The sequence below is a fragment of the Hippichthys cyanospilos genome, chromosome 8 (genome assembly GCF_059441005.1).
Source record: "Hippichthys cyanospilos isolate Australia breed blue-spotted pipefish chromosome 8, RoL_Hcya_1.0, whole genome shotgun sequence".
Classification (NCBI taxonomy): Eukaryota; Metazoa; Chordata; class Actinopteri; order Syngnathiformes; family Syngnathidae; genus Hippichthys; species Hippichthys cyanospilos.
In genome coordinates this window covers 6523077-6535012 of record NC_142376.1, presented here as the reverse complement: position 1 = coordinate 6535012, position 11936 = coordinate 6523077, and the positions used below count along the sequence as shown (strand labels likewise).

The following is an 11936-nucleotide window of genomic DNA, read 5'->3' as shown; positions in this document are numbered from 1 at the left end:
TTTTTTCATTAAGTGCTAATTCTTTTGCTAAGGTTAAAGTGGAATAAGGAACACTTACCATCTTGTTTAAAACACAGTCTTTTACTTTTTGTGCTCCAGATGACAGGATAAAAAGAAATGTACAGTCGCAACACGAGAATGGCCGACAAGTTGCTCCAGTGCCAAATGACCTTCCCTGCTTCCTGTCTGTGAGGAGAAGAAAACTTCAAACAGGAGGTAAGAGGTCAGGGTCACCGGGGAAGTGGCGGCAGGAGTGGAGGGATTAAAATGGAACCAAGGCTGGAGAAGGCTTTCTTCTATTTTTTTTTTTTTTTTTTTTTTTACATTTTATTTCAGGCAAAGAAAAGACACCCTCTTCCTTTGCTGGCGCCACTCTTCCACTTCCTCCTCATCCCGTTTACTTGATGTCGTGCAAGAGATGGATACTTGGATGGGTGGATAAATAAATTCATGGATGATATAGAGTTACGGATTAAAGTCAAACACAGGAGAGAGACGAATAAGCTAGGCAGGCATCCTTATAAATCACTTTTATTTAAATCAGCGTTAGGCAGTTATGCTATGAACAACAGAGTCAAAACCAAATGGTGGCGACAAAAAAAAAAAAAAAATAGGAGAGCAAAGACATACAATAAAACATGAACTGCACTTGGCACTGGATAAGACATCCACAGAAAAGGAGAAAGGAAAAAAAATATACAATCCAAAAATCATCAAAAAAAAAAAAAATCATAACATGAAGTGCCTCCAGTATTAATCACGCCAGGGGGACTTGGGGGGGAAAAAAATCTCAAAAAAAGAAAAAAACAGCCTATTCCATTTCAACCTTTTGTGACTTGCTGCATTTTGAGTAAATATACAACACCAGAGCTTTTGATCAACACTAAGGTCGATTATACAGCCCTTCAAGTACCATCACACAACTAAATACTAGCAAGCTTCTTTATCATTTTCTTTTGTGTGTGTGTTTGTGTGTGTGTGCACGCTCCTTTAAGTCAGGGTTTCCCACAAATTTTTCACCACATTTATCATGTAGGCACATCCGTACATTCACAAACCTGATCGTCTGTTTCCAACAATCCCGACATACACATACTTCCCGTTTTTTAATCTCGGCATTAATCTGTGACTCCTGCGTTAAAAGTAGCCGTCGACTACTCAATGTTCTCGTTTGCACACAAATTAAGATAACGTAAACAGAGAGCCCAGCTCTGTATCGTTATTTATTTGTTATTTATTTTTACTACTACAATATGCTCTGCTGCTAATGGAGGACATGTTTCTCGCAGGGCAGCTCTCGCACACACAAACACACCAAAAAAAAAAAAAAAAAAACACGCAGTGGCTCCTTTCTGAACGTACAGACGGAAGACGTTTCAAATGATATGTAATGAATTTGTTAGCGCAGAACTTTTACTACCTGTTAGTTTTATCGTAATCGGGACAACTTAAGCATTTGTGTAACTTCGTAACCCATTCCGAAATTTGGTTCGTCACTCCTAGCTAGCTAGCTCCTTGCGTAGCCGTTCATAACTTTGTATCAGAACCGCCGCAAGTTGGCGAAATGGCAAAACTTAGCCCAAAAACTACGCTTTACAATTCACTATAACAATAATGTAGATGAATGTCAGATGGTTTTTGTTATCTTTTCAGTTATCTTGTATAATTTCATAAAGAAATATTTACTGTACTATATTCACAACTTCAATATTGTGTTAGCATAGCAGAGCTATAGACTACAGCATATTCCGACAAATTGGGGTAAAGTTCAATATGTTTTTTCACAAATGGCTTGTAAACTCGAAGCCTTTTATATCGACAACATTGGAACCGAGAACACGCTAAGGTGCATTCGTTCTTTTTATTTGATTAGCTTTCTTGATAAAGTGGCACCCAATGGCTACCCGTGAACTTGTCAAGTACTACATTAGCATCTTTGTTTTCCATACAGATATCTGCTTGGATTACAACAGGTGTGTTAGCGTGGAGCTGGAGTACAAGCCCATTCCGACTTCCAAATTTGGGCGTCGTCACCAAAGGTCCGAGTTAAGACCCAAATTTGGGGGAAACCCCGCTTTAAAGGAAGTTCTACTTCATTCAAACCAAACTTCTGTTACCATGGTTACACACATTTACAATGGTAGTAGTGCACTGCAACAAAGGCGAGGGGAAAAACTGCAATGGCATAAATCATCCCTCTCCCTGAACAACAAAAAAAAAAAAACCTGTCACTTATAAAAATGTGATTAGTCGAAGGAAAAAAATTACATTGGGTGGACCCTGATTGTGATATCAAAAAGCTTGTAGGCTTCCCTTCAAGACATCCCTGTCAATTAACGTCGACCTTTATTTTTAACGCTAAATGGGATCTGTGCAAAAAAAAAAAAAGTTGGAACCGTTTGCCATGAAAGGTGAAATGCGTAAAAGTGAAAAGGCGACAGCGAGAAAGAGGAGAGTTGATGGCGGAACGAGGGAAAGGATAAATAGATATATTTTTTTCGTGTGTGTTTTGATGTGTGTTTTTATCTGACGGTGACACCCAGCTTTTGCAGAACGCGCACCCCCTTCTCTTGGTACTCCTCGCGGGTGAGCCAGAAGTTGTCCTTGTCCTTCATGATGTCGGCGAGTACCGCTCCACCCAGGAACACCATGTGCTTCCGCCTGGGAGGGTCTTCGATGCGGATCTTGAATTTCTGGGGAAAAGGAGAAAATAAAAGTCAATGTCGTTCCATTTTATTCGTGTTTTATCAATTTCACCATGAACTGTGGTTGGCTTATTTTTGCTCTTAACTATTCAGTTAGTTATAAAAAGTTTGACTATATGGAGGGTCAATGTTCTTGCTATTACAATAATTAAAAAAAAAAAAAAAAGAGGATGCTTGAATGTTTCTTCCCTCCACTTGATTCTTTAGTACAGCAAAAGTTTTACAGCATCCTCAACAATCATAACAAAAGAACAAAAAAAAAAAAAAAAAACTGAGTGAACATAGAGCGCATGTAAATAAACAAACTATACAAAACAAGAACAAGGCCAACAATATTTCTTGGGAGGAGGTCTCATCAACGAAAAGAAAAAAACTAAACCCCGTTGATTGTGAAATATGCTCCAGTAAATTCCCTGATGAGGACATTAATTTTTTGTTTCTTCGGGGTAAAAGTTCTCAAATTGGTTTGCTCAAGTTAAACCCTTGGAAAGATCTGGTCATCTTGTGTAAGTGATATATAGCAGAAATATTAAAAATAGAGAAACTATTTTTTATGGGTAAGATTTTATTGAAGTAAATATTAATGTGAGCCAATTTGAACCGCAATACATACTGAATATTCAAAAGAGGGGTTCAATTGTTGAAACTCTTAGGGCTCAGGGCACCACCTGGTGGTAAAGCAGTGAACTGCACCAGTTAAACGTGCACAAAAAGCAACCTAGGGCATTTGAAAGGTGTGCGCCGCTTAAACTCCAGCGATTTGCCTAGCATGACGACAGACTGAATTTTCTCACCGATAGCTTGTCCACGTCCCCCTTGAGCACGCGCTCCAGGTAGAGCTGCTTGAGCTCCCGCTCCAGTCTCGAGGGCAGCCCCGGGTACATGGTGGACCCCCCTGACAGCACGATGTGTTTGTAGAACTCGGGCCTGGTGAGGACGATAATTTTTTTGCGTTGTTAAAAACGTTTTCTTTGCGACACATATAGGAGGAAGAGCCGGTCGCGAGCCGCGCCGGCACCCACCTGGTGTCGATGTCGGCCGCCTGGATGGTGTTGAAGAGCAGCTCGGCCACGCCCACGCCCTCCACGTTGATGAGGTGCGGCTGGAAGAGGGCCTCGGGCGCCTCGAAGCGCTCGCCGCCCACCTTGATCACACGGCCGTCTGGCAGCTGCAGACGTGTGGGAGGAAGGACGGACATGAAAAGAAAGAAGGAGAGGGGGGTTAATTACACCAAAAACAGGTTCAAAGTGTGAGGAACCCCACAGGCATTGTTTTACACTCATACAAGCGGTAAAGTTTTAGCAAGCCTAATACCAACTGATACTTTTGACTTATAGGACTCAATTCAATGAAACAATAGCATATGTGTAAGCAGGACAGTTTTGGGCCGTTTAGCGTTCACACACAAGGTCACATTTATTTGGAAATGTGAACAACTCAACAAAGAAATAAAAAAATTGTAATTGAGGATAAAGCGATCCTCGCCTAAGCAATGCAAGGAAACTGTGCAAAGAACTGAACTGGATGTCATGTTCTTCCACACAATCTGAGGTCACACTTTAAAATATTGAAATCATATAGTGAACCCCAAATTGTGTATGTATGCTAGATATGAACTACTCGAATCAAACACGTGACACATGAACACCTCTAATTGTGCCACACAATGCATTCTGGGAATCAAATTGTTCTTTTTTGTTTTGATTTTTTCAACAATATATTTACCTGTTTATTTACTTGATTATTTACTACTTTATTTGCAGGAAATAGGTACCATGCTGGTCCATAAATAGAGAAAACTTAACTTAAAAAATAATTGACACGTGCTAAAATGCATGGGAAGGAAACAAAAGCTAATTGTTTATTTTTAATTTTATTTATTTTTCACAAATATTGATATCAGCCTAAAATAAGCCCATATTTGTCTGGGCCTATTTACAGCTACAGTAATAATTGGCCCTGGGTGAAAAAAAACAAACGAAACATCAGCCTATCTCTACTTTAATAACACAAGCGAGTTGTGCTAAATATTTTAGGTCCGACTACAAAATTGAGGCTGGGGCAACACTTGTACCTGTAGAAGTCAGTGTGAACATCTATCAAAAGGCTTCATTGAAAAGAGCGAGGGCAAGCGAAAGGAAGTCTGCGCCGCTGCGAAAGTGGCTGCACAGGAAATGATGTCACGTGCACTCCACGGGCTCCAGGCATACATTGGCCTCCTTGTTTCGAGGGGACCCAAACACACACTCTCTCTTAAAACTCTCACACACACGTGCGGTCACAATGAGCTCAGAGACACAACACGAGCTGGCCAAAGCAGGCGTTTAGATTATGCGGTTCTGGAAGGAGAGGAAAAAAATAAAAAGACATCGGAAAGAAAAGCAAGACTGGCGGACGAGCAGCGCCGCGCCGAGCACCAGATGTTTGAATCTCAGCTTTACAGCGGCCCCCGCAACAAAGCCCATTAATTAAGCGTACACGAGTGTTATATAAAGCTGTGCTTTTATGCAAAGGGGCCATTTGTCATCCAAAGGGTAAACACCAGGCTTCAAATATGCTGCTTGTCAAACTATTGAAAAAACAAAAACAAAAAAAAACACAGCTGCGTTTATGTTGAACAAATTACAAATGTCCTTTTTGAATGTCCTACACTATTTTTATCAAAAATGAACTTTAATCGGTTCAAATCAACTTTTTAAGATGGAAATTCCCTGTTGTGCTAAATGTTTCAATTATGCACAATTTGACATCGCTCCATAAATACACTTGTACATAAAATGTCCGATTTTGTGGCATTAAGCAGCTGGATTCATGAGTTTAAGTTCATCTGTTTCTCACGTTTTACAAAAAGAAGCTTGTTTCATGCATGTGATTTACTCCTTCATTTCCAGATGTGTGGCATTTCTATCTACAGTTGCAACAACTTTTGACTTTCTACAGTACATGTAGTCATGCAAGTAAAAACGGGTTAACTTCCAACTTTTCAAATCATGTCACGGGCGTTGCTGGAGCTTTAGAAATAATTTACCAAGAAAAGGTTCTTGTTTTGTTAAAAAACCTATGAATAAAGTTCTGAACCAAAAAGCACAATTTATATAGCAAAAACAAGGAATTATTGCAAAAACTATTCACGATCCCACATTCGGAATGTTTCCATCATTAGGCTCCAGGAAATGTTGGTCCAGAACCTTTAATTCTTGAGTAAATTATGAAGGCCAAATGAAGACCCTACTAGTAAGGTAACACTACCAATATAGTTCCCTGAACCAAATAGTTAGCACCTTTCAGAGTACAAATAAAAACCTCTCAAAACCTTTGTAAACATCAAATTCAACATTCAACTTAGAGCAGCTTGTTAACAGTAAAAATGTTAGTGGGTGAAGAAGACCGGGGAAGGGAAAGAAGGAAAGCAGGAAGGAATCAACCGATAAAGTCCACCCGCGTCCGTCCACGGCTCTTACCGTGTAGGATTCCACCAACACGGTGGTCTCCAGTGCCAGCTTCTGCTCTTGTTCTATGTTGTAGCCCACATAGCACAGCTTCTCCTTCATCATGCGAACCGTTTCGAAGTCTGCAGAATGGTTGAAGGCATAGCCTCGCAGCAGCAGCAACTGCAGGAAAAACAACATTCGTAAAAATGTGCCACATTTAGTTGCAGTCCTCCCTTTTCTCATTAAAATATATATTTTTACAAAAGACAGGTAAGTACTTACAACATAATCACATCCCATTTTAATTCTGTTGCTAATCAAAATAGCAGCAGCACCTATGAAAGCTTGTAACCATTGACGAGACTTGTGGGACTGCTTTCTTTTTCTCACGAGGACAAAAAAGAACAAGTACTAACTAATAGGGCCCTCTTGATTTTAAACATCACCCAAAAATAATAGCCAATTTTTGCTGTTTTTCCACCAAATAAAGTATATTGTTGACCCCTGCTATTAGTGAACAACATCCTTTTAATAGGTAAAATAAGCATATAATTGAAACCTATTGAAATGGATTGAGAGGAATTGCTATTTTCATACACGTTCTGTAGTCGCGTATCCTCATTGGGGTCGCAGGCCTGCTGGTGCCTATCCCATGGTGTATGGGAAGTAGGCGCCTGAACTGGTTGCCAGTCAATTGCAGGGCACACAGACAAAGGACCATTCATGCATCCAGTCACACCTAAGGACAATTTAGAGTGTCCAGTTCACCCGCCATGCATGTTTTTGGAATGTGGGAGGATGCCGGAATAACCGGCTAAAACCCAAGCGGACTAAGGGAGAACATGCACACAGAAAGGCTGAAATGAATGAGGTGGATTTGAACTCAGCACCCTGAATTATGAGGCAGGCATGTTTACCACTACGCCTCTGAGCCACCCCAAATACTATTGTATTAATTATAATTTTTACACTTGAATCAGCTATCTGTATTTTTTTTTTTTTTTTTTGCTCAAAATCAACATTGGTTAAAAAAAAAAAAAAAGATTGGTTGGGCCCTTGTAACTTACATCTCAGTTAATAGGCACATTTGTTCACAGTCAAAAAGACCATTTGAACTCTTGCTGCAAACCAAAACAGCACACTGTACAATCTTCTTTCAGCTCTTATGGTATTGTAGTCGACAAATTCCCAGATTTAGACTATTGTTTTGTGTTCCAGGAGACTTTCCGGAGTCTTGCGTGCACCCATGTTTGTGTTAATTTGGTTCCATTTACTGTCTCTGTATTTTTATTTGGATTACTGCAGCTAAGCTTGACTATGGGCAGGCAATTAATGAGAACGCAGTTCGATGGTGGCACCTTGATGAGGTAGCGGGTGATGTCCCGCCCGGCGATGTCCAGACGTCTGGTAAGGTGGGGCAGGCTGAATCCTTCATAGACTGGACAGATATGTGTCACGCCGTCACCAGAGTCCACCACCACGCCAGTCAGAAGACCTGTTAACACACAGATGAGTTCCTTAACATGACATGCTTATTAGGGCAAACAATTAACGCTGAGGTCTCTGTCCTTACCTTGAGCGTAGAGTGTCAGCACGGCTTGAATGGCTATGTAGACGCCTGAAAATTGGTATGTCTCAAACATCACCTGCAAGAGAAATCATTCGAGATGTAAGAATTTATTGAATGTGCGGTTTTGCAGAACGACATGGTCGCAGCTCATTTGACATCGCCCTAAAAGCCTACCTCTATGATCTTCTCCCGATTCTTGGTGGGATTCATGGGGGGCTCAGTGAGCAGGATTTTGCAGTTGCGCGAGTCAATGTTGAGCTTCTCCGGTCCAAAAGTGTAGTCCCACAGGTGCTTCATATCGTCCCAATTGCGCACAATGCCGTTCTCCATTGGGTAGTTGACCTCCAGCATGGAGCGCAGCTCGCTGGCCTCGTCCCCCACCATCAAATCCTGATCAAATAGAGACGGGGAATAGATTTAATTTCATAGACAAAGGACATCCTAGGGCGGGCAGGCAGGCTGTAAGTATCAAATCAGAAGTCAAATTCTGAGTCAACCACCACGCAGCTATCTGCTTTTGAACTACATTGCCCAGCATGCACTATCAACCCGCATGCACATTTTTCTCTTGCTTTAGTAATACTTGTCAGCTGCGCACAGTAACTAGATTAAATCTCACATCACATATGAAAACTTCCAAACCGATGACGATGGCGGCCGTTTTATGAGGTCACCCTGTGCAAGTTTGGTTTTCATTGGCGAACCATAAAGTATTCCAAAAAATGAGAGAGGGACAATGCCCCCCCCCAAAAAAAAGGATTTTAAAATTATGACAGCTGAAAAAATGTCCATCTCTTCTACACTTAAGATGAAAAGTGCAATGTAGAAATTTGTTCAGGCATTTAAAATGGGCACCTATTTCCTGCTCACTAAAGTTATTGGACCTAAGGGTGAATTAGATCCGAAGATCCGAAAGTGTACTATAACCATTACAGGTGAAAATCAATTTTATCTTTTAAATGCAAGGCATAACTCCCAACACATTTGATCCATGAAAATGTCAAAGGTCATGTACTTATAAATCTCTCTGACACTCTTGTAGTTTCTCTGTAAAGACCTACTGATGACACACTGACCTCAGTAGCCACTTCTAAGAACATCCTGTTTTATAGTAGCGTAGTGTACAGACTTTTTCATATGTCCCATTACGAAAGTCAAACCCAATTTCATGCCCATCGCTAAAACTGTACAACACATTTTCTCGGATAATTAAGTGAATTTATTTATTTCCTAAATTTAAGCATAATATTGAAAAAAAGTGCTCGGACCGTCAATGTCTTATTTCTTATTAATATTTTTAGCAACAGGCTGCTGTATATGAATGTTGGTCTTTACTAGTGACGGGGAAATGAAGCCCCATCGAATCACTTTTTTTTTTGCTCCTCTGTATCGCACGCTTGGTTTAAAAACGCATTGGAAATGTGATACATTTCCATTTCACTAGCCTTTATCTGTAAAAACAAAGTTGGCGGAAAATACATACAAACAACGCTTTTGCACTTTATTCATTAGGTCAAAAAGACAGCTTTACTTGTGAGTAGAGAGAAAAAAAACAGCAAAGTAGTCACGTCATGGCAGGCAGGCAAGAGGATGATGCAAGGGAGCAATACGCCATCCTAAACTTACCATCTTGTGGGATTTCTACTTCAACGGGGGAATACACACGGAGGAAGACGAAGTTTGTGTGCACAAAATCGCAGTAGGAACAAAACAAAAATGTTGTAAACAGTAAGAGGGGAGTGAGCGGAACAACAAAAAGCCTGACTTAAATTTAACAGTAAACAACATCTGTATTTTTGCTAATGGAGGCAGCACAGGTGCATAACCCGAACCCTATTGTTCAATACAAATATGGTTTATGACATCACAGTTTGGCAAAAATCAGAGTGCCTAACTTATTTGGAAAAATAGTCAGATAAAAACATTTGTTAGTTAATTCGGTTTAAACATGACGGGTCTACAGACATTTCAGAGACAATAACGTTCAATAATTATTGAATAATTATGATGTCAAAATGTCCCATATATAACAACAAAACAGAAACACACGAAAAATAATGATTACACACCTATGATATTTTTTTTTATTCTACACTAATTATCCTATTTATAGTTCTCAAATATTTGATATGCACTATTGGCGCATAATTCCTAATTTCAATGAGTCCCTGTTGTACAGTGACAATAAAGGCATTCTATTCTACAAAAAAAGTGTTGTGTACCTTGATCTCAATGTTTCCCACTTTGGCCGTGGAGCGGATGATGGGCCTGCCCACCAAGGCGGGAAAGATGTGCTCTGGAAAGTTGGAGCCAGCATAGCCACACTTGACAAACTATGAGACAAAAATGGTTGGAGAAGACAATTATGAAGACATTCACGCATACATGACTTTTATTCCTGCAACTAGTATAATTAAGCCTTCCTTCTAAAGTGCGTTTGGATCTTTTAAAAATTAATTACTCGCCACTAAATAATTATTTTAAATGATTAAATTTAGTTTTTTCAGTGAAGTAGCATTTAAACAGGAATGTGTAAACGACATCTATTCTTTGAAATGACACCACTTTATGAAGCAGAATTTTGTATTATTTTAAAAAGCTCTTAAATAGCCAGTTTCTACTATCATAAAATTCTATAAATTCTTCAATATCCTCCCGAGACCCACCATTCATTTTTGTCCACTATAGTGGAGCAATGTCTCATGTTTGGGTGGGATGCAATTAACTTTCCTATCTTGCCAAGAGAAAATGGACACAAAAGTGGAGATAATTTTGGCTGGGTCTCAGGAGGATAAAGTGTTTTGTTTTTTGTTTTTTGTTTTTTTTAATGAGAGCAGGAGTATTTTTTACTCTTCTTTATGTCCCTTACAGAAAAAGAACGCATCTTGTTTTGGTCTTTTCCTTATACTTTCAACCCTACTTGAAAAAAATTGAGGTAAAGAAAAAAAATCTTGACTCATAAATGCTAAAAGTGTACAGATGACACATAATATTATACTAAATGTCTTTTTATGGGTCATTTTCTGCAACATCCTGTTTCAATGCTGACAAGTAGCAAGAGAGGAAGTCTCTTCTGCAAAACTCATCTGTGACATTCCTGCACACCGCAGTAATACACATACCTCTTATGCTAATTGGACAACTGCTAACCCTGTTATTAACTAAAACTAAAAGTATCCATAATATTCGTGCAAATTCAGATCTCAAATATGCGTTAAAATGCAACGGCGACTACTACTGCGCGTGTGGAATTTATGACGATTTTGCAAGTCGACCACTTCCTGATGGGTCTGCCGACACGAAAAATACTCTACTTCAAATTGTTGAATTACTGTTAGGCCAAAACAAAACAAAAAAAATATTAAATGATCAATTTCAAAAAGGAAATCACAAGCTGGCGGACGGAAAACTAATTAAACCTTAATTAACCTGACACGGCCTAGTCAACTACGCTAACAGTTTCCTAAAGAAAAAAACGTAATCATTACAAAATCAAACTTGAACGTTTGATTTAATTATTATGTGCGCTTGAGAAATTAAATTCATGACACGTGAACATTATCCTGACGGTAACCCACATCAAAGAGGTCTGTTGCCCTATCGGGAACAGCAGACAGCTGGAAAGCTAGCAGGCTAAATGGCTAGCCGCAATCGTACGAGTGCTTATAAAACCAAACGCTCCCGTCCGGTGTGTTTTTATTTTGACGACGGACATTGTTTTGCTAAGGTTACGTTGGTGTATTTAGTACGAATGTGAAATAATATCGACGCCCCTGAATGTGGTTTCCATATCACGTCTGGATGAATGAAAATTAGCCTAGCTATTAGCCACACGCCCAGTTAGCATTGCGGCTCCACTTCCTGATTCTTTCAAAGCGGTCAAAAATGGCGACGATTTGGTTAAACGAAAGGCCCAAGTTTAAAACTCACCCCGGTACCGTTGTCACACACCACCACTTTCCGTCCATGGCTGTCCATTCTGTCAAAAGCCCCGGTTGCCTATGAACCTTCCCCGCAACTTTTCTTCTGCAAGCCCGGAAGGAAGCCACGCCAGCCCGGACGAAAGGAGGCGGAAGGGACGGGGACTCATCCGGTGTGTGTACGTGCTTGTCTTAGTTTTGTGTGTGCATGTGTGTGCTTTTTATGATTATATCATCATTATTCTAGAAATACGCTACTTATATTAAAAAATAAAGCATAAATTTTGACTGCAGAGACATTTGAAAAAAC

At 39.9% G+C, this 11936-nt stretch overlaps 1 protein-coding gene across 1 annotated transcript; it reads right to left on the bottom strand.

Annotated features, from left to right (window-relative positions):
• Positions 1-515: 515 nt before the first annotated feature.
• Positions 516-11783, bottom strand: LOC148419956 (actin-related protein 2-A). Its single transcript, XM_088421548.1, has 9 exons — positions 11637-11783; positions 9929-10039; positions 7881-8096; positions 7710-7782; positions 7495-7631; positions 6167-6316; positions 3728-3873; positions 3500-3632; positions 516-2693 (listed from the first exon to the last, which is right to left on the bottom strand). The coding sequence occupies exons 1-9, from the start codon at positions 11682-11684 to the stop codon at positions 2523-2525; spliced, it is 1185 nt and encodes a 394-aa protein (XP_088277674.1). The 5' UTR covers positions 11685-11783; the 3' UTR covers positions 516-2522.
• Positions 11784-11936: the final 153 nt, after the last annotated feature.